The following is a 26873-nucleotide window of genomic DNA, read 5'->3' as shown; positions in this document are numbered from 1 at the left end:
AACCTTGAAAAAGAAGAACAACAAAGTTGGAAACTCACAAGTCTCAATTTCAAAACATACTACAAAGTTACAGTAATCAAAACAGTGTGGTACTGGCATAAGCACAGACATATACCAATATAATTAAACTGAGAGCCCAGAAATAAATGTATGCATCTATGATCAATTAATTTTTGATGATGGTACCACAAATATTCAGTGGGGAAATGATAGTCTTTTTATAAAATTATGCAGGTACAACTGGCTATCTACATGGAAAATAATTAATATGGACCCTTATGTCAAATTATATACAGAAATTAACTGAAAATGGATGAAAGACACAAATGTAAGAACAGACACTATGAAATAAGCATAGAGATAAATCTTTGTATCCTTGGATTAAGCAGTTGCTTTTTGCACCCAAAGCCCAAGCAACTAAAGATAAAAAGAGATAATTAGATTGTATCAAAATTAAAATGTTTGTCCATCAAAGGAGACTGTCAATAAAGTGAAGAGATAGCACACAGAATGGGAGAAAATATTTGCAAATTGTGTATGTGATAAGGATGCAGTATTCAAAATATACAGAAATATAAAGAACTCTTAAAACTCAAAAACAAAGAAGTCATGCAATTAAGAAAATGGGCAAAGACTTGAATTGATATTTCTCCAAAGAATATATAAAAATAGCAAACACACATATGAAAAGATGCTCAAAAGCATTAATCATTGAGAAATGTAAATAAAAATCACAATGAGATACCACCCACAACCCTTAAGATGGCTGTTATGAAAAAAAAATCAAACAGATATTAATAAGTGTTGGAAAGGATGTGAAAATATTGGAATCATATGTACTGCTGGTGGAAATGCAAAATTGTGTGGTCATGGTGGAAGACAGTTGAATAGTACCTCAAAAAGTTAAACATAGAATGACGTCACATACATACTCCTAGGTATATATGTATATATGTATACACATGTCCATTGCAGCACTAATCATGATAGCCTAAGGTGGACACAGCCCAAATATTAAGAGATAAATAAATTGTGGTATATACAATCAATGAAATATCCAGCCATAAATTATTATTAATGTTCTGATACTTGCTACATTATTAATAAACCTCCCAAGCATTTTGCTAAGTGAGAGAAGCCAGACACAAAAGGTCACATATTGTGTTATTCCATTTATATGAAATATCATGAATAGATAAATCAATAAAGACAGAATGCAGGTTAGGGAGTTCCTGTTGTGGCTCAGTGGTTAACGAATCCGACTAGGAACCATGAGGTTACGGGTTTGATCCCTGTCCTTGCTCAGTGAGTTGAGGATCCAGTGTTGCTGTGACCTGTGGTGTAGGTCGCAGACGTGACTCGGATCCTGCATTGCTGTGGCTCTGGCGTAGGCCAGTGGCTACAGCTGTAATTAGACCCCTAGCCTGGGAACCTCCATGTGCCCTGGGAAGCGGCCCTAGAAAAGGCAGAAAGACAAAAAAAAAAAAAAAAAAAAAGACAGAATGCAAGTTGTTTGTTGCCTGGTGCCCAGGGGAATGGGAATGGTGAGAAGTTGCTTAATGGACAAGGGGGTTTACTGTGGTAAAACAATAAAAAAACTGTAACATTGCCTCCTGTCTGAGTTTCTAGACTACCAATCTGCTTTACAAATTCCAAACTTTTCAGTTACTATTTTCATGAGTCAATTCCTCAAAATAATACATACATATTTATAATTCATACATAAAATAATTCATACTGTAGGATTGAATATATCCTATTTTTTTCCTCCATTCTGTTCCTCTGAAGAACCCTGAAGTTTTGGTACCTAGAGTGGTTCAAGTACCACTTTCGAGGTTTGAGTTTTAAGCCTTGAATTTTAAGAATTGAGATTTAAGGCTTGAGTTTTTTCTGTTCTGGTTCTGGGGTTTCTGGAATTGTTTTTCAAATCTCATTAGATTTAAAGGCATTAGTGACTCCATTCCCAATGATAAATAGGGAATCAATAGTCCATGCAGTATGTGTCAATAGACAAATACAAAATAGCACCATTGGAACACCTAATCAAATTCTCATAAAAGGCAAGCTTCTGGGTTACCATGTATTTGATGTCTTAGAACACTTTTGTCAAACTCATGAATATAGCGAGATTGGTAGGCTCTTCCTAACTGCATTAAAGACAATAGGGAAAGGAAAAAATAAGATTTATTTTGAATTATAAACATTTATGAAGGAATTTATTATGTGAACATAATTGTGTATATATAGAGATGCATATAGATGTGTATTCACTTACTCATTATCATGATTTAGGGATTTAGGATGTTTTTGTCGCTGGAGACCAGAACTAACAAAGTTTGAAAGCCATTATTCTAACATTTGGAATGTCCTGAGTCCCTTCCTTCTATGACGGGGGTGTAACATTGATATTATCATATATTTTGGGTTAGTTTCTTAAAATAGAAGCACTGTATATAACATAGCATGAGTAGCCAAGGTATATTTCAGTAATCTTACCTTAACTATACAGCGATATTCTCCTATAGTAGCACTGACATGATTTAATTATCTAATACAAAGACTATTTATTAAATCAAGTACACCATAAAGGTGTCACTAGTTATTTGTTCTATATATTTAGTTTATTGGCATAATTTGGAGGGGCTAATTGACACATCAGTCTATGAACTTTTGTGTTAAGAAAATATATATGGTATCTGAGATATGAAAATGTAATTTAAAGTATGAATATATAAAGTCAATAGTTCCTTAGGCAGAAACACTTTTTCATTAAGTGCAATGGATTTCAAATTATTCTTAGTAGAACCTTAGAATTATATGATTTTTGTCAGGGCAGGGGAGAGGATAGAGCCAGCCAGCCTTTTGCTCCCCCAAATACACACACACACACACACACACACACACACACACACACACGCCTATTTCAATCAGAAATACTCCGTATACATGTTTTCCATACAAGGCACCTACACTATATTTTCCTTGAAGAAAAAGTGGTACTTAGCAGATTTTAAAAGCACTAACTAGTGATTGCTTCATAAGCAGAAGTGATCAGTATTAGAAAGAGAAATGCATGCTTTTGAAAAAAAAATCTTGAAATAGGCATTAAAATGTTTTCTATTTGTCATGTAACAAACTTCTTTTTCAAGATGACTCTGAGAGAGACATATAAGAAACATAACTGGATTAAGAAGCCCCAGACTCTTGACATTGTTTTTTTTGGGCCTGCAGGATATGGAAGTTCACAGGCTACCAGGCTAGGGGTTGAATTGGAGCTACAACTGCTGGTCTACATCACACTCACAGCAACTCGGGATCTGAGCCATGTCTGCAACCTACACCACAGCTCACAGCAGCCATCAGATCCTTAACCCACTGAGTGAGGCCAAGGATCAAACTAGTATCCTCATGGATACTAGTCGGGCTCATTACTGCTGAGCAACCATGGACACTTACTCTTGACATTCTTGTTTTGAAAGTTACCAGCTTTGTGTACTAGAGTAAATCAATTTATTTTTCTGGATTTCAATTTCTTTTTTGGTAAAATGAGGTCAGTTTAGACTGAAGTATTAAGTAGGTTTTAACCCTTGTGTCAAAACAGGTGATTGTTATTGCCTTTCTAAAATAATGTGTTTAGAATGACTCCGAGGCTCAACAGAAAAGCACACCATGATCCTTTAACAATATTGTCCAGGGACAAGGGAATGGGTAGGAAAATTGGGGGCAATTCATTTGACAAACCTGGGATAGATGATCTCTTAAAATCCTTTCCAATACTAACAATAGAATTTTTTTTTAAAAGTAAAAACCACATCAATTAAAATGTTAAGCAAATGAATAAATGAAAAAACATGATAAATTCCTGAGCCTATTGACAATTAAATGACATGAATTGGGCAGGGAGGGGAGATGAATAGGTGGAACAGAGAACTTTTAGACTTTTAGGGCAGTGATACTAGTATGTTACTGTAACATAATGTAACATTATAATACTATAATGGTGGATATATAACAATATGAATGGTGGATATATAACAAAACCCATAGAAATCTAAAACACAAAGACTGAAGTCTAATGTAAGCTATGAAATTTAGTTAACAATAATTTATCAATATTGGTTCAATAAGCATAACAAAATATATTCCACTAATGCAAGATGTTAAAAATATTGGAAATAAGAAAATGAAGAGGAATATATGGCAACATTCTGCATTCTGCTCAATTTTTCTTTAGACCTAAAACTTCTCTAAAAAGTAGTCTATTAACTAATTTTAAAAGTGAGAAAAATTACATAGACTACTCATTACAAAAGAAGACTGCCAAATCTTCTTTTGGGGAATGGCAGTAGGGAAAGTAGCAGTGAAAAATAAAAACATATTAAAGACTTGCCTACTTCTCTAGTCTTTTATCTGATCACAGGCACCCCTACATTAGTAATATGTGTGATGACTATGAACAATTTCTGCCTTAGCCATGCTGAAGTACTTGTAGTTTCTTTAATGCTCCATGATGTCTCCTGCATCCAAGCCTGGGAAGATGCTGCTACACTCCCCTTACTTCTTTATCTTGCTAACTCCTACTTAGCTTTTATGTCTTATTTTATTTTATTTTTTATTTTTTCCCATATATGCTTTAAAATATTATTGAGCAGGGAAAAAGGAAGGGAGGTAAAAAGATGACACGGATGAGGATTTAACAATTTTATTCAAGTTCTGGTGGACTTTGAGCTTCAAATGTGTGGCTGGGTTTTTGATTCTCCACCAGGGGCTGATGGGGAAATTGCTTGTAATTTTTTTTGTTCCATCTGCTGCACAACCTGAGCCTCTAGTTGGTCATGCTGATGTTGTAGCTCTTCTTTTTGTTTCCGAAGCTCATCTGCCTTTTTCTTAAGTTCAGTTTCTTGTACAGAGATAAGATTTTCATATTCTTTCAGTTCTTCTTCTGTGAAGAACTGTTGCTGATCCAGTGTCTCCCAGCTATCTGGCTCCAAGAATTCCTTTTTTTCTGCAGCTTTCAAAAACTCTTCTAGAGTCACTAATCAGTCTTTGTTAGTATCAACCTCATTCATGACATGTTCCCTCATTCTAAGCCTCTCTTCCTCCATTTCTACCATGTCATCCTCTTCATTTCTGGGGTTATATACTTTCTCCAACTCTTTAGGAAACAGGGCTTCTAATTCTTGTTAATCTAGGAAGCCATCACCATTGACATCATGTAATTTGAAAAATGTCTTGGGGTCAAAGTCATTAGGATCCAATCCATCAGTCTCTTCCCACACTTCTTTTAGTTGATCTTTGCTTCCTGGATGATTAACTTTGGGATGATTTCCATGCTTTTTCTTCATTTCTTCAAATTTTGATTCTTCTTCTTTTCTCTTTTCTTCAGTCAGTGTTTTTAAATATTCTCTCCTTTCATGTTCCTTCATCATTTCATATTTTTTAAACTCTTCATGTCGAGCCTTGTCATAGTGTTCCATACCACTTGTAGCCACTTTGATTATCATATCTAAATCTGTAGATTCAAACTTGTCAGGATTCAGGTTGTTTAGGTGATTGAATTGTTTTAGAAGAGCATGGTGGTCTATGCCTGTATCTGAAAGAAAATAAGAAAACTTGAAGGGAATCCAATTTAGCTTTAATTAGCATTCGTAACCTTGCCACTTCTTGCCTTTTCGGTTCATCAAGTTTTGTCCTAACATGGTGACTTACTAAATCAAGCTCTCTGCTTAATCTCCCACTCTTTATTTCCTCTATGTCTGCTTTCTGTAGTTTTTCTCTGAAATGATTATCTGTTTCCAGCACATCAATCACTTGCTTGAGGTATTCATCACAATAAAGTCCAGTATCTGGTGGTTCTATCTTCGCACTGTCCATAGGCTGAGTATTTTTTACTTTTGTTTTGTCTATGTCTATAGGCACAGCTTCAGAGCAGTAAATACATATGTAACCAAGAAAAACCAATATTGTAGAAGGATGGTCCTCCACTTCATCTTCTAGCAAGTAAAGAATTTTTATCTCCTTTTTTTTGCAGATGAGGCGACTGAGATCCACAGAGGTAAGATGACTTGCACAATTCAAATCAGTGAAGAAGTGGGTCTTGGCTCCTTGCTCAGTGCTTTTTCACTAAGAACTAACTCAATGGGTTCATCCTCACTGCCAGCACAGGGTAGGCAAAGACCTGAGCCTCATCTTGGGACCCACCCAAGCTTCCCATGGTGCTGATCTTTTTATGTCTTATTTTTTATGTCACTTCCTATAGGAAAGTATGTCTGATAACCTCCTACATCCACCAACACATAATGAGGTATCTGTATCAAATCCTTGCTTAGCACTACTTACTTTCTTTTTTTTTTTTTTTTTGTCTTTTTTGCTATTTCTTGGGCCGCTCCCATGGCATATGGAGATTCCCAGGCTAGGGGTTGAATCGGAGCTGTAGCCACCGGCCTACGCCAGAGCCACAGCAATGTGGAATCCGAGCCGTGTCTGCAACCCACACCACAGCTCATGGCAATGCCGGATCGCCAACCCACTGAGCAAGGCCAGGGATTGAACCCGCGACCTCAAGGTTCCTAGTCGGATTCGTTAACCACTGTGCCACGATGGGAACTCCAAGCACTACTTACTTTCTGTATTAGAAATGCTTAGTGGAGGCAGATCAAGATGGTGGAGGAATAAGATGTCATGCTCACCTTGTCCCCACAAACACATCAAAAAAACACATCTACATGTAAAACAACTCACACAGAACATCTATTGAATGCTGGAAGAAGAACATAAACCTCCAAAAAGGGCAAGAAACTCTTGACATAACTGGGTAGAACAAAAGAAAAAAGAGAGAGAAAAGGAATCAGGATGGAACTAGCATTCCTGAGAGGGAACTGTGAAGGAGACAAGGAACCCACATCCCGGGAAGCCACCTAACCAATGTGGAGATCAGCTGAGATGAAGGGATCTCAAAGTTGCCAAGTTAAATGCAGCAGCTGAACTAAGGAGGGCAAAGTAGAGTGAGAGCTGCACAGATCATGTGAACCACTGGCCTGGACAGGACAGCCTGATACATTCGGGTGGTGGCTGGGTGCTGAAACTTTGGCTCCAGAGGTCAGTCCCAGGGAAAGGACTGGGGTTGGTTGTGTGGGAACAGCCAGAGGGGCTAAGGAGCAGTGTGCCACAGGTGGGGGAGTGGTGTGCTATGGACTGTGGTGTGGAATGCCACAGCAGAGGGAACCTGGGAGAAGGTCTTGGGCTGCAGGAGAAGCAAGGCACCATTGTTGGGGAGGGTGAGAGGAGGAGGGTAAGACACCATAGGAATCTTCCTGTGCACAGGCATGGGCTCTCGGAGGGCTGGGCACTTCTGGCAAAGGCTACAGGTGGCAAGAAGCCACTTGCTCAGGCTACGGGCTCTTCTTGTAAAGGCTATGGGTGGCCAGGCACCTCTTGTGTGGGCTGGGGGTAGAGGGGGACTAAGTGTGACATGGTTCCCCTTGTGTGAACTACCAGGCAGCAAGGACAGACTACAGCAGTCTTCTCAGAGGTTGGAAGGAGGCATGACCTGCCATCACTGGGGGACTGTGGGTGGGCTCTGCCTGGGCAACCTCAGGGGTTGGCAAAAAAAGAGGGCACTGCAACTAAGCATCACACTTTGATGCTTTCAGACCCCTGGGAACACACCCACCCTGGCGCTGCCACTGCAAAACACTCTGGGTGGTACCCAGATACTTGATCACTGTCCCTTACCAAGATCCAACAACTAGGAGCAGTTGGTGTGGCACTTCCCATGTGGGCTAAGTGGGACAGGGTGCTTCCTGCTTCTTAACATGCTGCTGTTAAGAGCCCAGCAACCAGGCACTGACTACTAACCCAAACCTTGGCCTCCTTCTCCCCAGAAAAACACTCAGCACCCTGGGGATAACAGCCTACTCATACCGAGGAGAGAGATAGCAAATATTCAAACTTCCATGCCAAAAATAAATAGTAACCCCACACAACATACAAAGGGATGCTTTTGCATATCAGTAGACCCCCCCCCAAGACTACAGCTTAGCTTCCCTAAACTCACAGAAAAAGAAAAACATAAGAAAGATGAAGCCCAGAAAACACTCCCAGTTAATGGAACAGGAGAATTCACCTGAAGTAGCAAACAAACAAAAAAAACCTCTGTGGTCTGACAGATACTGAATTCAACAGGGAGGTAGTGAAAATTTAGGCTGAATATCAATGAATTAAGAGCAGTATGAACAGTAATGCAGATTCCTTTAGAAAGGAAATAGAAAATACAAGAGGGAACAGAGAAAAATTAGAAAATTCATTTGCAGAGATGCAAACTGAGCTAAAGGAACTAAAGACCAGATGAATAATGCAGAGTAATGAATTAGTGATGTGGAAGATAGAATAATGGAAATCACACAATCAGCATAAGAGACTGAAAGACAAATGAAAAAACACAAAAGCAATATAAGTGATCTATGGGATAACATAAAGCAGGCAAATCTATGTGTAATAGGAATTCCAGAAGGAGAAGAAAAAGAAAAGGGGATTGAAAATATATTTGAAGAAATTATGGATGAAAACTTTCAAAATGCAGGAGTTCTCATAGTGGCTCAGTGGTTAACGAATCCAACTAGGAACTATGAGGTTGTAGGTTTGATCCCTGGCCTTGCTCAGTGGGTTAAGGATATGGCATTGCCATGAGCTGTGATGTAGTTTGCAGACTTGGCTCAGACACCCCATTGCTGTGGCTCTGGCATAGGCTGGTGGCTACAGCTCTGATTAGACCCCTAGCCTGGGAACCTCCATATGCTGAGGAGCAGCCGTAGAAAAGGCAAAAAGACAAAAGAAAAAAAAAACTTTCCAAATCTAAAGGAAACTGATATCAAGATACAGAAAACAGGAGTTCCCGTCGTGGCGCGGTGGTTAACGAATCCGACTAGGAACCATGAGCTTGCGGGTTCGGTCCCTGCCCTTGCTCAGTGGGTTAACGATCCGGCGTTGCCGTGAGCTGTGGTGTAGGTTGCAGACGCGGCTCGGATCCCGTGTTGCTGTGGCTCTGGCATAGGCCAGTGGCTACAGCTCCGATTCGACCCCTAGCCTGGGAACCTCCATATGCCGCGGGAGCGGCCCAAGAAATAGCAAAAAGACAAAAAAAAAAAAAAAAAAGATACAGAAAACACAGAGGGCCCCAAATAAGTTGAACCCAAATAGGATCACACCAAAACATATTATAATGAAAATTGCAAGTTAAAGACAAAGAGAGGATTTTAAAGGCAGTAAGAGGAAAAAATAAGGATTGATTATAAGGGAATCCCTATAAGGCTATCAGATGATTTCTCTACAGAAACACTACAGGCCAGAACAGAGTGGCAAGGTATATTTAAAGCTCTGAAAGGAAAAATTGGAGCCTACAATACACTATCCAGCTAGAATATCATTTAAAGTAGAAGGGGAAATAAAGATTTTCTCCAACAAACAAAAGAATACAGCAATACTAAACCCATTCTAAAAGAAATACTGAAAGGGCTTCTTTAAATAAAAAAAGACATAAGAAGAAATAGGATGGAGGAAACCACAATAGGAAAGCAATCACTTAAATAAGCCAGCATATAGATCTAAAACAAGGGGGAAAAAAAACTACTGTAAAAGTGATGATAAACAGAAGGAACAACAAAAATGATACATATGAAGATGTTTAAAAAAGGAATACAAAATCATAGAATGTGGGGAAGGAAAGTAAGAAAATATAGATTCATTTTTTGAATAATATGCCTGAGCCAAAATGACTTTCAGGCTAAAGCAGGGAGATACATACTTAAAAAACAGGCAACCACAAATCAAAACAAAACATTACATTCACAAAACCTAAAAAGAAAAGTACTCAAGCTTAAAATAAATGGAAATCCTCCAACCAAAAAAAAAAAAAAAAAAAAAAAAAAGGAACAAAGGAAAAGCATAGAATCAACTGGAAAACAAGGTATAAAATGGCAATAAATACATAGTCTATCAATAATAACATTAAATTTCAAAGGACTGAATGCTCCAATCTAAAGACACATAGTGGCAGAAGGGATAAAAAAGCAAAAACCTACAATCTGCTGTCTACAATAGACTCCCCTTAGAGAAAAGGACACATATAGATTGAAAGTGAGGGGATGGGAAAAGATATTTCATGCCAATGGACAAGATAGGAAAGCAGGAGTTGCAATACTCATATCAAACAAAATAGAGTTTAAAATGAAGGCCATAAGAAAGACAAAGAAGTGCACTATTTAATGGTAAAATTATCCATTCAAAAAGAGGATATTACAATCATCAATATATATGCCCCTAATATAGGAGCACCCAGATACTTACAACAAACACTAACAGACATAAAAGGAGAAATTAATGGGAACACAGAGTAGAGGACATTAACACCCCACTCACATCAATGGACAGTTCCTCTAGACAGACTATCAATAAGGCAACAGAGATCCTAAGTGATACCATAGAAAAATTAGACTTAATTGACATTTTCTCTTTTATTTATTTATTTTTTTTTAATTTTTTTTTTCAAGACATTACATCCAAAAAGATCAGAAAATACATTCTTCTCAAGTGCACATGGAACATTCTCAAGAATTGATCACATACTGGGGCACAAAGCAAACCTTAAAAATTTAAGTGTATAAAATTTTTTTCAAGTATTCTCTCTGACCACAATGGCATGAAAGTAGAAATCAACCACAGGAAAAGAAATGAGAAAAAACTAACCACATTGGGACTAAACAAAATGCTACTGAAAAACCAATGGGTCAATGAGGAAATCAGAAAGGAAATTAAGGAATACCTTGAGAAAATTGATAATGAAGAAACAACCACTCAAAATTACGGGATGCTGTAAAAGTAGTGATCAGAAGGAAATTCAAAATGATACAGGCCTTCCTCAAAAAAGAAAAAAAAAAAATCTCAAATCAACGACTTAACACATCATCTAAATAAATTAGAAAAAGAAAAACAAATGAAACTTAAAGTTAGTGAAAGAAATCATAAAGATCGAAGAGAAAATCAATAGAGATTCAAAAAAACAATAGAAAAAAATCACAAAGCCAAGAGCAGGTTCTTTGAGAAGATAAACAAAATTGATAAACCGCTGGCCAGACTCACCAAGAAGAAGAGAGAAAAAAAATCCAAATAAATAAAATGAGAAATAAAAAAAGGAGAAATCACAATGGATACTGCAGAAATACCAAAAAAAAAAAAAACCCCATAAGAGAATATTATCAACAATTGCATGCCATCAAATTTGACAACCTAGAAGCAATGGACAACTTTCTAGAAACTTACAGCCTGCCAAAAGTGAATCAAGAAGAAATAGATCAACTGAACCGACTGATCAATAGAAATGAAATTGAATACGTAAGAAAAACCCTCCCTACAAGTAAGAGTCCAGGGCCAGATGGCTTCAAAGGAGAATTGTTATAAACAAACAAAGTGGAACTTATACCCATACTCCTTAAAATTTTCCATAAGGTTGAAAAAAAAGGAAAACACCCAAAGACATTCTATGATGCCACCATCACCCTAATTCCAAAATCAGAGATACCACCAGAAATGAAAACCATAGGCCAATACCTTTGATGAATATAGATGCAAAAAGTCTCAACAAAATTTTAGCCAACAAAATTCAACAACATATAAAAAAGATCATACACCACGACCAAGTGGGATTCATCCCAGGTATACAAGGATGCTTCCACACACTCAAATCAAAAAAAAAAAAAAAAAAGTCATACAGCCATACAGCACATTAAGAAAAGTCAAAAACCACCTGATCATCTCAATAGATGCATAAAAAGCATTTGACAAAGTCCAACATCCATTCATGATAAAAATTCTTACTAAAGCGGGTATACAGGGAACATACCTTAACATAATAAAAGCCATTTATGACAAACCCACAGCAAATATAATATTCTTGAGAAAAGACGAAAGCCTTCCCACTAAAATCTGGAACAAGACAAAGATGCCCACTCTCACCACTGTTATTCAACATAGAACTGGAAGTCCTAGCCACAGCAATCAGACAAACAAAAGAAATAAAAGGTATCCAAATTGGAAGAGAAGAGATAAAATCATCGCTGTATGCAGATTACATGATTCTATATATAGAAAACCCTGGGGACTAAACCCAAAAACTACCTGAACTGATCAACAAATTCAGCAAAGTAGCAGGATACAAGATTGACATTCAGAAATCAGTTGCAATTCTGTATATTAACAATGAAATATCAGAAAAGGAATACAAAAATGTGATACCTTTTAAAATTGCACCCCCAAAATATCAAATACCTGGGAATACACCTGACCAAGGAGGTGAAAGACTTATATGCCGAGAACTATAAAACATTAATCAAGGAAATTAAAGAGGATGCAAAGAAATGGAAAGATAGTCCATGCTCCTGGGTTGGAAAAATTAATATTATAAAAATGGCCATACAACTCAAAGCAATCTACAGATTCAATGTAATCCCTATCAAATTACCCATGACATTTTTCACAGAACTAGAACAAACAATCCAAAAATGTATGTAGAACCACAAGAGTCCCAGAATTGCTAGAGCAATCCTGAGGAAGAAAAACCAAACAAGAGGCATAACTCTCCCAGACTTCAAGCAAAATTATAAAACCACAGTAATCAAGACAGTGTAGAACCAGTACCATAACAGACATACAGACCAATGGAAGAGAATAGAGAACCCATAAATAAACCCAGACAGCCACAGTCAACTAATCTTTGACAGAGGAGGCAAGAATATAAAATGGGTAAAAGTCTTTTCAGCAAATGGTGCTGGGAAAACTGGACAGCCACATGTAAATCAATGAAACAGGAACACACCCTCACACCATGCACTAAACTCAAAATTGCTTAAATACTTAAATATAAGACAAGACCCAATCAAACTCCTCTAAGAGAACATAGGCAAAACATTCTCTGACATCAACCTTACAAACGTTTTCTAAGGTCAGTCTCTAAAAGCAACAGAAATAAAAGCAAAAATAAACCAATGGGACCTAATCAAACTGACAAGCTTTTGCACAGCAAAGGAAACCATAAAAAAACAAAAAGACAACCTATGGAATGGGAGAAACAGTTTCAAATGATGCAACTCACAACGGCTTAATCTCTAAACTATACAAACCACTTATAACTCTACAGCAAAAAAGCCAACAAGCCAATTGAAAAATGGGCAAAAGACCTGAATAGACATTTCTCCAAAGAAGATATACAGAAGGCCAACAAGCACATGGAAAACTGCTCAACATCCCTGATTATTAGAGAAATGCAAATCAAAACTACCACAAGATACCACCTCACGCCAGTCAGAATGGCCATCATTAATAAGTCCACAAATAACAAATCCTGGAGAGGGTGTGGAGAAAAGGAAACCCTCTTCTCTGCTGGTGGGAATGTAAACTGGTACAACCACTATGAAAAACAGTATGGAGGTACATCAGAAAACTACCTCCATATGACCCAGCAATCCCACTCTTGGGCGTATATATGGACAAAACTTTCCTTGAAAAAGACACATGCACCTGAATGTCATTGCTGCACTGTTCACAATAGCCATGACAAAGAAGCAACCTAAATATCCATCAACAGATGACTGGATTAAGAAGATTTGGTATATACACACAATGGAATACTACTCAGCCATAAAAAAGAACAAAATAATGCCATTTGCAGCACATGGATGAAACTAGAGACTCTCATACTGAGTGAAGTCAGAAAGAGAAAGACAAATACCATATGTTTTCACTTATATCTTGAATCTAATATATGGCACAAATGAAACTTTCCACAGAAAAGAAAATCATGGATGTGGAGAACATATGTGTGGTTGCCAAGAGGGAGGGGAAGGGATTGGGATGGACTGGGAATTTGGGGTTAATAGATGCAAACTATTTCCTTTGGAAAGGATAAGTAATGGGATCCTGCTGTATAGCACTGGGAACTACGTACAGTCACTTATGATGGAGCATGATAATGTGAGAAAAAAAAGAAAGTATACATGTATGTGTGACTAGGTCACCTTGACGTACAGTAGAAAATTTAGAAAATGCTATAAATCAGCTATTATGAAAGGAAATAAAAATAATTGTAAAAATAAAGAAAAAAGAAATGTTTACTATTTTTTACATACTGCCACACAAAACTACTTGTTTCTTAAAAGCAGAATAATAAATAGTCTTGTTCATGATAGTATTCTTACATCTAAAAAAGCGCCTGCAATAAAGTATGGAATTAAAAGTCTGTGTGGTCAGTATGTCTATGTTTACATGCTCAGTCATGGTCTGAGAAAAAGAAATTCTTACTGGTTTACTTACTTTTAAAAACAACTTGACTCAACTTAGAATAGATTTACAAGGGGATCCTGCTGAGTAGCATTGAGAACTTTGTCTAGATACTCATGCTGCAACAGAACAAAGGGTGGGGAAAAATGTAATTGTAATGTATACATGTAAGGATAACTTGATCCCCTTGCTGTACAGTGGGAAGAAAAAAAAAAAAACTTGAGACTTCCGGATTAAATGGCAGAATAAAAGGACTGGAGCTCAACTTCTCTCCTAAAAAGAACAAAATTCACAACTAAAAGCTGAGCACTCTCCACCAAAATGGACTGGAAACCTTAAAAAATATATGCTACCCAGAAGAAAAAGAGGAGGCCACATCAAGAGGTAGGAGGGGTGATTTTGTGATATAAACAACCCCATACCTCCTGGGTGGGAAACCCCACAGACTGAAAACTAACTGGTTCACAGAGACTCACCTACAGGAGTGAGAGTTCTGAGCCCCACATCAAACCCTCACATCCAGGGATCTGGCACTGGGAGGAAGAGCCCCTGGAGCATCTGGCATTGAAGGCCAGTGGGGCTTGTGTGCAGGAGCTCCACAGGACTGGGGGAAACAGAGACCCCATTCTTAAAAGGCACACACAGACTTTCATGTGCATGGGGTCTCTGGGCAGAGCAAGGTCTCCATAGGAATCTGGGTCAAACCATACTACAGTTCTTGGAAGACATCCTGGGAAAACAGGGGTGAATGGGGCTTGTTGTGAGGGAAGGATATTGAAGGCAAGGCTCTCGGGAATATTCAGCAGCAGTGCCTTTCTCTGGAGGTGGCCATTTTGGGAAAATCTGACCCCATTCCCGTCAGTCAGTACTGAGAAGCCCCAGGGCAAACAACAATCCAGGTGGGATCACAGCACTGCCCCTCAGTAAACAGGCTGCCTAAAGACCCCTCAGGCACACAGTTGCCTCTAATCCCAGCCAGAGACTAAGCCCCACCCACCAGAGGGATTAGAATCGCTCCACCTACCAGTGGGCAGGCATCAGCCCCTCCCATCAGGAAGCCAACAGCAAGCCCCCATACTGACTTCAGCCACAGAGGGGCAGACACCAGAAGTAAGAGAGGCTACAACTCTAGTATCTGTAAGAAGGTCACCACACCAAAAACCTATAACAAAGAAAAGACAGAGAACTATAACTCAGATGAGGGAGAAAGGAAAAACCCCCCAGAAAATCAGCTAAACAAGGAGGAGATTCTCAGCCTCCAGGAAAAAGACTTTAGACTGTTGATGCTGAAGAAGATGCAAGACATTGGAAATAAACTGGAGGCAAAGATGGATAACTTACAGGAAACACTGAGCAAAGGGATACAAGATATAAAACTGAAACAAGAAGAGATGCAAAATACAATAACTGAAATAAAAAAATCACTAGAAGCAGCTAACAGCAGAATACAGGAGGTAGAAGAATGAATAAGCGAGGTGGAGGACAGATTAGTGGAAATCACGGATGCGGAACAGAAAAGAGAAGAAAGATTGAAAACAAATGAAGAGAGTCTCAGAGAACTCTGGGACAATGTGAAACACACCAACATCAGTATTATAGGGGTGCCAGATGGAGAAGAGAGAGAGAAGGGGACAGAAAAAATATTCCAAGAGATAATAGCTGGAAACTTCCCTAACACAGGAAAAGGACCACTCACTCAAATCCAGCAAGCACAACGAGTACCATATAAAATAAACCCAAGGAGGAACACCCCGAGACACATATTAATCAAACTGACCAAAATTAAAGACAAAGAGAAAATCTTGAAAGCAGCTAGGGAAAAGAAACAAGTAACATACAAGAGAACCCCAATACAGTTATTGGCAGATTTTTCAGCAGAAACTCTGCAGGCCAGAAGGGAGTGTCATGATATACTTAACGTAATGAAAGGAAAAAGACTCCAACCAAGGTTACTTTACTCAGCAAGGCTCTCATTCAGATTTGAAGGAGAAAGTAAACCTTCACAGATAAGCAAAAGTTGAGAGAATTCAGCAACACTAAACCAGCCTTACAACAAATACTCAAGGAACTCCTCTAGGCAGGAAAGAAAAGACAGCAACAGGAAACAAAGATTCCACAAATGACAAGGCCCACCAGTAAAGGTATATATACAGTAAAGATATGAAATCATCCATGCACCAAATACCACCAAAATCAGAAATCATGAGAAGAGCTATATACAAATGCAGGACACTGGAGATGAACTTGCAATTAAGAGAACAACAACTTAAAACAATCTCATATACATATAGACTCTTATATCAAAACTTCAGAATACCTGCAAACCAAAAATCTACAATTGCTACACAAACAAGGAATCTATGGAGAAGAAATATATCTCATAGTAAATAAGTGCATAATCCACCATGAAGGGGGTCATTTGACATCATTCTTGAAATGCTGAAGTCTCCTTAGAACTGATTTCCTATCAAAGAATTTATGATAATTATAGTTAAATAATGCAACTGTACAATTAAATAATACAGTTCTACAATTGTATTATTAATAACCATTTCTCTCCATGGTACAATGTAAGGTCTTAATGTCTTGTTTATTACATCACCTAGAATGGTGTAATGCCTATACTGAATAATCAATAAGATGCAACAAACTGTGAAGACATATTTATATAGTTATGCTGTTTTTTAACCAATTTATGCACTTTATATTTTACTTATTTTCAGAAGGTGTATTATTTTTGTTATTCTTACCAGCTATGTTATTCTTTTTATTATGCTATATAAAATATTTATTGATATATAAGGCTTCCTTCTTTATAAATTTTAGTTGCACAATATACATAATTTTAATATAATGCTAATATTTAAAGAAAAATTGAAATGCAATAGATAATACTAGATAGTAAAGATGAAAGCCATACAAAATGGGATAAAGTATAGAATAAATTTCCTGTTTGTCTCAGCATATTTTCCATTCCACTTCTCCAGAGGGAGTCACTTAATCTGTTTCTTAAGATCCATGATATAATAATCTGTGTGAATGTGATTGTATTTAAATATATATTTTATTTTGTAAAAAAATAAAAATAAAACTTCACACACACACACAAATGTATGTAATTTCAGAACAACCCCTTAACTTTGTAACCTCTCAAGAATGTTCATTACTCTTATATAGTTTTATGGTAAAAACTATTATAAAATGTTGCCACCTCCCCCACATACATGGTTTTTATATACTTTCATATTCTTCTTCAAAATTACATTATTATTTAGCCTTTAGATCTCAATATATTAGAGAATCAAATTTTCATGTGTGTTTGAGTGTGTTATAATCAATTGATAATTTACATAATGTATCTTTGTATTCTTGATCATAGAAATATTTCTCCATTCATTCATTTAGGTCTTTCATAACTTTTGATGATTTTTTATAATTTTCTCCATAAAAGCCTTGTACATCTTCTTTGAATTATTGTACTAAGTATCATGTGTTTAGCTTCTGTGAATACATGTATTTATTTTTAGAAAGAAAAAAACAAAAAACAAAAAGATACATGCACCCATATGTTCATAGCAGCACTATTCCAAATAGCCAACATATGGAAACAACCTAAATGTTTATCGACAGATGAATGGATTAAGAAGATGTGGCACATATACACAATGGACTACTACTCAGCCATAAAAAGAATGAAATAATGTTATTTGCAGCAACATGGAGGCAACTAAATATTCTCATACTAAGTGGAGTCAGAAAGAGAAAGTCAGACACCACAGAATATCACCTATATGTGGAATCTAAAACATGGCACAAATGAACTTATCTACTACAGAACAAAAACGGACTCACAGACATGGAGGACAGACTTGTGGTTGCCAAGCGGGGGGGGGAGGGAGTGGAAAGGACTGGGTGTTTGGGGTTAGTAGAGGAAACTATTATACGGAATGGATAAGCAATGAGGTCCTACTGTATAGCACAGGGAACTGTATCTAATTTCTTGTGACAGAAGATGATGGAAGATAATATGAGAATGAGAATTTGCATAAGTGTATGACTGGATCACTTTGCTGTACAAGAGAAATTGACAAAACACTGCAAATCAACTATACTTTATGTAGTTATGTATGAAAAAAAGATTATATTTCAATAATAACTGAGATGTAGCATATTTCAGATTTTAAAAAAAAGTGAGGGAGTGGAAATAAAATTGATAAAACAGATAAGGTCTCTCTCTGCCCCTTCCCCCATATTAATCCAGCAGTAATGCAGATTAATTAATCTTGTAGTACTACAAATTAAAAACTCAAAGTCTTTAAGACTATCAGTCAATTAAATGACCAATTTCTGAAATTGAGACCTCTTCTGTTCCTTCATTTTTTAGAAATAAATTAAAAATGTTTTCCATTTTTTGGCTGCCCAAAAGTTTATAGAGTTCCCAGGCCAGGGATCATATCTGAGTCCTGAGCCTTAGCTGCAGCTTTAACCCACTGTGCCAGGCCAGGGATGGGACCTGCATCCTTGTACTACAGAGAGGCCAATGATCCCATTGTGCCACAGTGGGAACTCCTGTCCCTTCATTTTTAACTTTGGTCATTAGATGAACCTTCCCATAGTATATTTTAATAAGAAACCTTGGAAGATCACCTACTTTTAAAACTGTATAATTTTGATAAAACTTTGGGGAAGTATTTTTCCCATATATCCCATGGCATGATAGGTTGGAGGGATTGAAGGCATATTGTATTTCCATGTACATCCCAAGCAGGTCAGGGACAATTTGTGGAGGAAACTGGATTTTACTATGAAAAGACAATCATGCTGTGCTTTTGTAATAGTGGAATAATAAGCATGGTAGAACTTCTCCCATCAAAACAGCAATTTGAGGAATTCCCATCATGGTTCAGCAGTAACAAACTCAACTAGTATCCATGAGGACACAGGTTCAATCCCTGTCCTCACTCTGGGTTAAGGATCCAGCATTGCCGTGAGCTGTGGTGTAGGTCCAGGTTCAGCTTGTATCCTGCATTCCTTGGGCTGTGGTGTAGGTTGACAGCTACAGTTCCAATTTGACCCCTAGCCTGGGAACTTCCATATGCCCCAGGTGCAGCCCTAAAAAGACAACAACAACAACAACAAAACGCAAGCAAGCAAACAAAACCCAAGCAATTTGACTGAAGAAAATTAATTTGAAAGTAACAGAAAGTTTCTGGAAGTTGTCTTAAGGGCATACCACTCTATTGGAAAAATAAATTTGACACCAGAAGAAACTTAATTCCACAGGAAGAAATAAAGAGAAACAAAATGGTAAACAAGGTTAATATGCATATAAAACCCCTCTATATTTATAGTTTTCTCCCTTGGGGTAATAAAATTATTCCTTTGGATATCAGACACCCTCATTTGAAGGGTTTTTAGATCCTTTTTTCTCCAGAGGAATCCCTTTTATATTTCATATAGTGGTTAAACAAAATTTAAGCATAAGGCTATGAGGTATCATAAGAAAGGAACTGAAGAGTTATTCCTCTAGTACAAGTGACAGAGGTGGGATGAGAGAACTATTTAGTGGTTTGTCACCTTATGCTGAAGATGATCTTAACTTAAAAGGCTGCCTGGCTGAGTAACGAAAAAACAGATGCTCGCTCCCTGTACCCAGGCACTGCTTGTCTGACCACCATTAGGTTCCATAATTTGGATGCTTGAATGGGCCATTAGGAAATGCAGGTATTTCCCACACCACCTAGAAGAGCCAAATGGTACAAGGAATTCCATTCAATCCTGGGGTTTCTGCCTGTCAGGAAAAAACTAGAATATCACCTTACTGCTTCCCAAGCCCTATTCCCTTATAAACATAGATCAAAGAGAATGTTTCAATCCTGCTTACTTCCATAACCCTATCCCAAGATCATGGTTTAATTTCATACATTCAAGTAGATGGTTATATATTGTTTCCTAAATGATGACAATGATGAAGCTCTTTCTAAACCTTCTTGTTCCTTGATTCTGGAAAACAACAGAGCTTTTACAATGGGGAAATGTGCCACTGGCCTAGGTTAGTGTGCTGGCTAGGATTTAGAGGGAACAGAGCAGACCAGAACACCAATGAAGGTGATGACTTTTGGGAGTGGGTATCTCAGAAAATGAGTACACACTCCCAACCTGAGAAAGTTGAGTCAAGAGCAACCTAAGAAACCAGGGGCTTTGTTGCTCATGGAATACCAAAAAGACCCAAACCACTTTCCCTCTGCTTTTTTTTCAGGCTTGTGTATTCACTGGGTTAATTATTGAAGCGTCCTGCCATCTCTTGGTGTTTAGTGTGTCTATAGGACAGTGGGACATCTTCAGTTCTTAAAAAGAGCCTCAGCATGGCCTTGAAGGCAAGTTCCTAATATTCAGAATTTCATTTACTTTTCTTATATCTATTAGACATATAGTCGGGTAGACTCAACAGACAAAAAAGATTTAAATTTGGGAAGATTCAATCTAACCATTTACTTTAAATATACATATATGTTAACTTTAAGGTATAGTCTTGTAGACATAAACATCTCAAAAATGTCATCTATTAATAAATGCTAGAGAGGGTGTGGAGAAAAGGGGATCCTCCTACACCATTGGTGGGAATGTAAGTTGGTGCAACCACTATGGAGGACAGTATGGAGGTTCCTTGAAAAAACTATGTATAGAACTACCATGTGCCACAGTGTGCATATGTGGAATGACTTGCCAATGGGGACTTGTTGCATAGCACAGGGAAATCTACCCAATACTCTGTGATAATATATAAGGGAAAAGAATAGATGTGTATACATGTATAACTGAATCACTTTGTTGTATGGAAGAAATTATCACAGCATCATAAATCAACTCTACTTCAAGAAAACTAAAAAAAATCTACCATATGATCCAGCAATCCCACACTTAGGCATATATCCAGAGAAAACCATATTTGAAAATATACATGCAGCCTGATGTTGACTGAAGCATTATTTACAATAGCCAAGACATGGAAGCAACCTAAATGTCCATCAACAGAGGAATGGATAAAGAAGATATGGTGCGCATATACAGTGGAATTTTACTCAGCCATATAAAAGAATGAAATAATGCCATTTGCAGCAACATGGATGGACCTAGAAATTATCATACTAAGTGAGGTAAGTCAGACAGAAAAAGACAAAACTCATATATCACTTATATGTGGAATCTAATAAAAAAAGACACAAAAGAACTTATTTACAAAAGAGAAACAAACCCACAGATTTCAATATCAAACTTATGGTTACCATAGGGGAAAGAGTGGAAGGGATGATTTAGGAGGAAGAGAATAACATATACACACTATTATAAAAAAATAGAAAATTAACAAGAACCTACTGTATAGCACAGGGAAATCTACTCAATAAGTTTGTAATAACCTATATGGGAAAAAATAACAGGTATATACTTTATAACTGATACACTTTGTTGTACACTTGAAAGTAATACAATGTTGTACAGCAAGTGTATGCCAACGATTTTTTTAAATGTCTATTTTTAAAGAATGCCTATTTTTTCTTTTTATTTTACTTGATTTACAATGTTCTGTCAATTTCTGCTATAACTGTTTTAGTATATTTTATTTTATTTTATCTTATCTTATTTATTTAGGTTCTATTCTAGAGCTGCACCCATGCGGTATATGGAGGTTCCCAGGCTAGGGGTCTAATCGGAGCTGTATCTGCCAGGCTATGCCACAGCCACAGCAATTCAGGATCCAAGCCATGTCTGCGACCTATACCACAGCTCACAGCAATGCCAGATCCTTAACCCACTGAGCAAGGCCAGGGGTTGAACCTGCAACCTCATGGTCCCTAGTCAGATTCATTAACCACTGATCCATGACAGGAACTCCAAAGAACGTCTATTTTTGACAGTTTTAAACTTATTTCATATTTAAATAAAGGTAAAAACACCCAGATAAAATATTGTAAATATCATCATCTGTATTTAATAAAGTACAGGAGAAAATATTGATTAAAACTTTTTTAGCATTTTCCAGAATTTATTTCAAAATATTCTTGTCTACTTTAGAGCTCTCCATAGCATATTTTTGTACACAAGAGAATAGTTCTTTGACTCTGGTGTATATTGCAAAAGTCAGAGCCCATAGAAGAAATTTAGAAATTTCATTCAAATTGTTTTCTTTCTGTTATTTTCTTTTCTCCTTCTCCATCCTCTAAAAATGTATTACTGACCTAAAATTATTATTACATTATTTATAAACTCCATGAACACATAAATTGTGTTTCTGAAAGCACTGAGTTTATTTTAAATCATTTCATTAAGTTTGAATCTCAGTAAAAACAAAGCCATTTCTTCATTACATGTTGATTTTGTCAAAAAGCACAAACTTGCATACATCAAATGATAAGATAAACTAATTTGAAGTAAAAAGTGTTTTAGTAATAAAGTAATGTTGAAATAAAGTATAATATATATGTTTTCTGGGTGATTTAGGCCATAATATTTCTTGTCTTCTTAGAAATTTTCAGAATTAACATTTAAAAAATTGATCCTTTTATCTGATACTTATGCTACTCACTGGAATAGAGGCATAGAAAACATTCTCTCTACTTGGGTTAATGTTCTCATACAATATATGCCTAAGCTGAAACAAAAAGTTGAAATATCTGAGATAGTGGCTTTTGTGATCACAAATTGTTTTAAAAGGGAGAAAAGGAGTTACATCCTATTTTGCAATAGTTAATTAAAAGTCTGAGCTCTTTGCAAAAAGATGCCATTTTAAACTTATTTGCCATCCCACTTCCATAACATACATTTACATATTTAACTGGGATAAGCAACTTAGTAACATGATTGCATCATAGCTGTGTAGCCAAAAACTCGTCAACTGAATACATCTTTTTCTTTTCTTTTTTGTGGGAGACCATCTATTCTGATCACTGAAATATGCAATGAAAGGCTACATTTAGAAGCCTAGAGAACCTGTGGTTTGGTACACAGAAGTTTCAACTACAAAAGAATGATGTTATAATTACCATAAGAAATTACAATGCCTCATGTATCATAAACATTATCTGCAACTACTTTTTAATCACAATAATTTCATATCAAAAGGTACATATTTTTGTTCAATAAAATAAATGAAGCCATTTGGGAACAAGAGACAGATTCTTTCTCACTCTCCTTTTAAAATTACTCAATGTAATTTTAAAGCTACAGGTATGCTACAGATATGCTTAAGCTGCAATAATAATAACAAAAAAAGGTAACAGGTGTTTGCTTTTAAAATCAATGAAATACATAAAATGCCTTCACAGACAACAATATTATTCCATTACATCTACTTAAAATTTTATGTTCACCTCCCATTTTCCTCATCATAACTTTCACATTTTAATTATGTATTCATTTTGATTGTTTGCATGTGAAAACGACAACTAATCTATGATTTCAACATTAAGCCTACTTATTTTAAAGCCAAGCTAATTTTGTTATTTTATAAAAGCAATGGAGACTTTTTTTCAAGATGCTTAAGGTGGTAAGTATGTTTAAGATTCACACTTGCTTCTTTGCCTGAGCTTCTGCTTCCTGAAATGAAAAACAAACAAAACAGATTTAAATATCACAAAGCAGACATCCATGTGCATTTCAGTTAAACTATATTACCTCAAATTACTAAAAAATATTCAAAATCAGAAAAATGACCTCTGGAAAAGGCTGATAAAAAATTCTTAACAGAAAAACTATAAAACAGAAACTTCTGCCTAGATACAGATGTAATAGAGAATAGTCTAGTCATTACTAATTGTTTGAAATAATTCCATAAAAACCAGTGATTTACAATTATAGTTGACATTTTATTTAAAAGCAGCTGATTTCCTTTTTGTATAATTTTCACAGAAAATGAGTTTTCTAAAACATTGTTACCTATAGTTTACAGTCAGTCGTTTTAATTAAAGTTTAAGTTACTTAGAAAATGTGCTATTTGCTACAATGTTGTTTTTCAATTTCAGGGCAGTAGGCTTGAAGAGAAAAGGTTTTCTTTCCTTTCCTGTGGACAGAGAGTACCTATAGCATTGGAACTCTGACCTATAGGTGTACTCTAGCACATAACAAAGCACTTGACACAAAATACACTTCAAGGAAAGTTTATGGAACAAAAACAGGTGGTAAGAGTGACTTCGTTGAAAGAAATGTCATATTTAAGTTGTAAAAATCATGTATTCTAGGCAATGTCACTCTAAACATAGAATAGTTGGCCTCAGAGAGTTCCTGTCTTGACTCAGTGGTTAGAGAATCTGACTGGGAACCATGAGGTTGCGGGTTTGATCCCTGGCTTTGCTCAGTGGGTTGAGAATCTGGTGTTGCCATGAGCTGTGGTGTGGGTTGCAGACGCGGCTCAGATCCTGTGTTGCTGTGGCTGGGGCATAGGCCAGTGGCTACAACTCCAATTATACCCCTAGCCTGGAACCTCCATATGCCATGGGAGTGGCCCTAGAAAAGGCAAAAAGACAAAAAAAAAAAAAAAAGTAAGAATACCTGGCCTTGGGAAGAGTGACAGCAGTTGAATATACCAAAATGAGCCTCTAATGCTAATCCAAAGAGAAGGGGAAAAAACAAAAAAGATGCCATATTTTTACCAAAAAAAGTTTGAAATGACAGAAAAAAGCAAACCAACCGACAAGGTAATTCATTTTTAACACATTCTTCAGAGAAGAGTTGCAATATATTACTGACTTACTTAAAACGCTTAGTCATCTCAATAGATGCATAAAAAGCATTTGACAAAGTCCAACATCCATTCATGATAAAAATTCTTACTAAAGCGGGTATACAGGGAACATACCTTAACATAATAAAAGCCATTTATGACAAACCCACAGCAAATATAATATTCTTGAGAAAAGACGAAAGCCTTCCCACTAAAATCTGGAACAAGACAAAGATGCCCACTCTCACCACTGTTATTCAACATAGAACTGGAAGTCCTAGCCACAGCAATCAGACAAACAAAAGAAATAAAAGGTATCCAAATTGGAAGAGAAGAGATAAAATCATCGCTGTATGCAGATTACATGATTCTATATATAGAAAACCCTGGGGACTAAACCCAAAAACTACCTGAACTGATCAACAAATTCAGCAAAGTAGCAGGATACAAGATTGACATTCAGAAATCAGTTGCAATTCTGTATATTAACAATGAAATATCAGAAAAGGAATACAAAAATGTGATACCTTTTAAAATTGCACCCCCAAAATATCAAATACCTGGGAATACACCTGACCAAGGAGGTGAAAGACTTATATGCCGAGAACTATAAAACATTAATCAAGGAAATTAAAGAGGATGCAAAGAAATGGAAAGATAGTCCATGCTCCTGGGTTGGAAAAATTAATATTATAAAAATGGCCATACAACTCAAAGCAATCTACAGATTCAATGTAATCCCTATCAAATTACCCATGACATTTTTCACAGAACTAGAACAAACAATCCAAAAATGTATGTAGAACCACAAGAGTCCCAGAATTGCTAGAGCAATCCTGAGGAAGAAAAACCAAACAAGAGGCATAACTCTCCCAGACTTCAAGCAAAATTATAAAACCACAGTAATCAAGACAGTGTAGAACCGGTACCATAACAGACATACAGACCAATGGAAGAGAATAGAGAACCCATAAATAAACCCAGACAGCCACAGTCAACTAATCTTTGACAGAGGAGGCAAGAATATAAAATGGGTAAAAGTCTTTTCAGCAAATGGTGCTGGGAAAACTGGACAGCCACATGTAAATCAATGAAACAGGAACACACCCTCACACCATGCACTAAACTCAAAATTGCTTAAATACTTAAATATAAGACAAGACCCAATCAAACTCCTCTAAGAGAACATAGGCAAAACATTCTCTGACATCAACCTTACAAACGTTTTCTAAGGTCAGTCTCTAAAAGCAACAGAAATAAAAGCAAAAATAAACCAATGGGACCTAATCAAACTGACAAGCTTTTGCACAGCAAAGGAAACCATAAAAAAACAAAAAGACAACCTATGGAATGGGAGAAACAGTTTCAAATGATGCAACTCACAACGGCTTAATCTCTAAACTATACAAACCACTTATAACTCTACAGCAAAAAAGCCAACAAGCCAATTGAAAAATGGGCAAAAGACCTGAATAGACATTTCTCCAAAGAAGATATACAGAAGGCCAACAAGCACATGGAAAACTGCTCAACATCCCTGATTATTAGAGAAATGCAAATCAAAACTACCACAAGATACCACCTCACGCCAGTCAGAATGGCCATCATTAATAAGTCCACAAATAACAAATCCTGGAGAGGGTGTGGAGAAAAGGAAACCCTCTTCTCTGCTGGTGGGAATGTAAACTGGTACAACCACTATGAAAAACAGTATGGAGGTACATCAGAAAACTACCTCCATATGACCCAGCAATCCCACTCTTGGGCGTATATATGGACAAAACTTTCCTTGAAAAAGACACATGCACCTGAATGTCATTGCTGCACT

The 26873-nt window shown here is 36.7% G+C and overlaps 1 protein-coding gene and 1 pseudogene across 2 annotated transcripts in view; both read right to left on the bottom strand.

The window, feature by feature from the left end:
* On the bottom strand, positions 1478-6378 carry LOC110257849 (annotated as a pseudogene).
* The window catches only part of SH3BGRL (SH3 domain binding glutamate rich protein like), a 91657-nt gene continuing 87142 nt past the window's right edge, over positions 22359-26873 (bottom strand). For both annotated transcript variants that reach the window (XM_021080702.1, XM_021080701.1), the window contains exon 4: positions 22359-23922. In XM_021080702.1, the coding sequence (XP_020936361.1) occupies positions 23890-23922 (33 nt within the window). In that variant the 3' untranslated portion in view covers positions 22359-23889. The remainder of the gene's footprint in view (positions 23923-26873) is intronic.

Source organism: Sus scrofa, chromosome X (genome assembly GCF_000003025.6).
Source record: "Sus scrofa isolate TJ Tabasco breed Duroc chromosome X, Sscrofa11.1, whole genome shotgun sequence".
NCBI lineage: Eukaryota > Metazoa > Chordata > Mammalia > Artiodactyla > Suidae > Sus > Sus scrofa.
The sequence above is the reverse complement of the archived record's forward strand: the minus strand, read 5'-3'. Positions and strand labels throughout refer to the sequence as shown.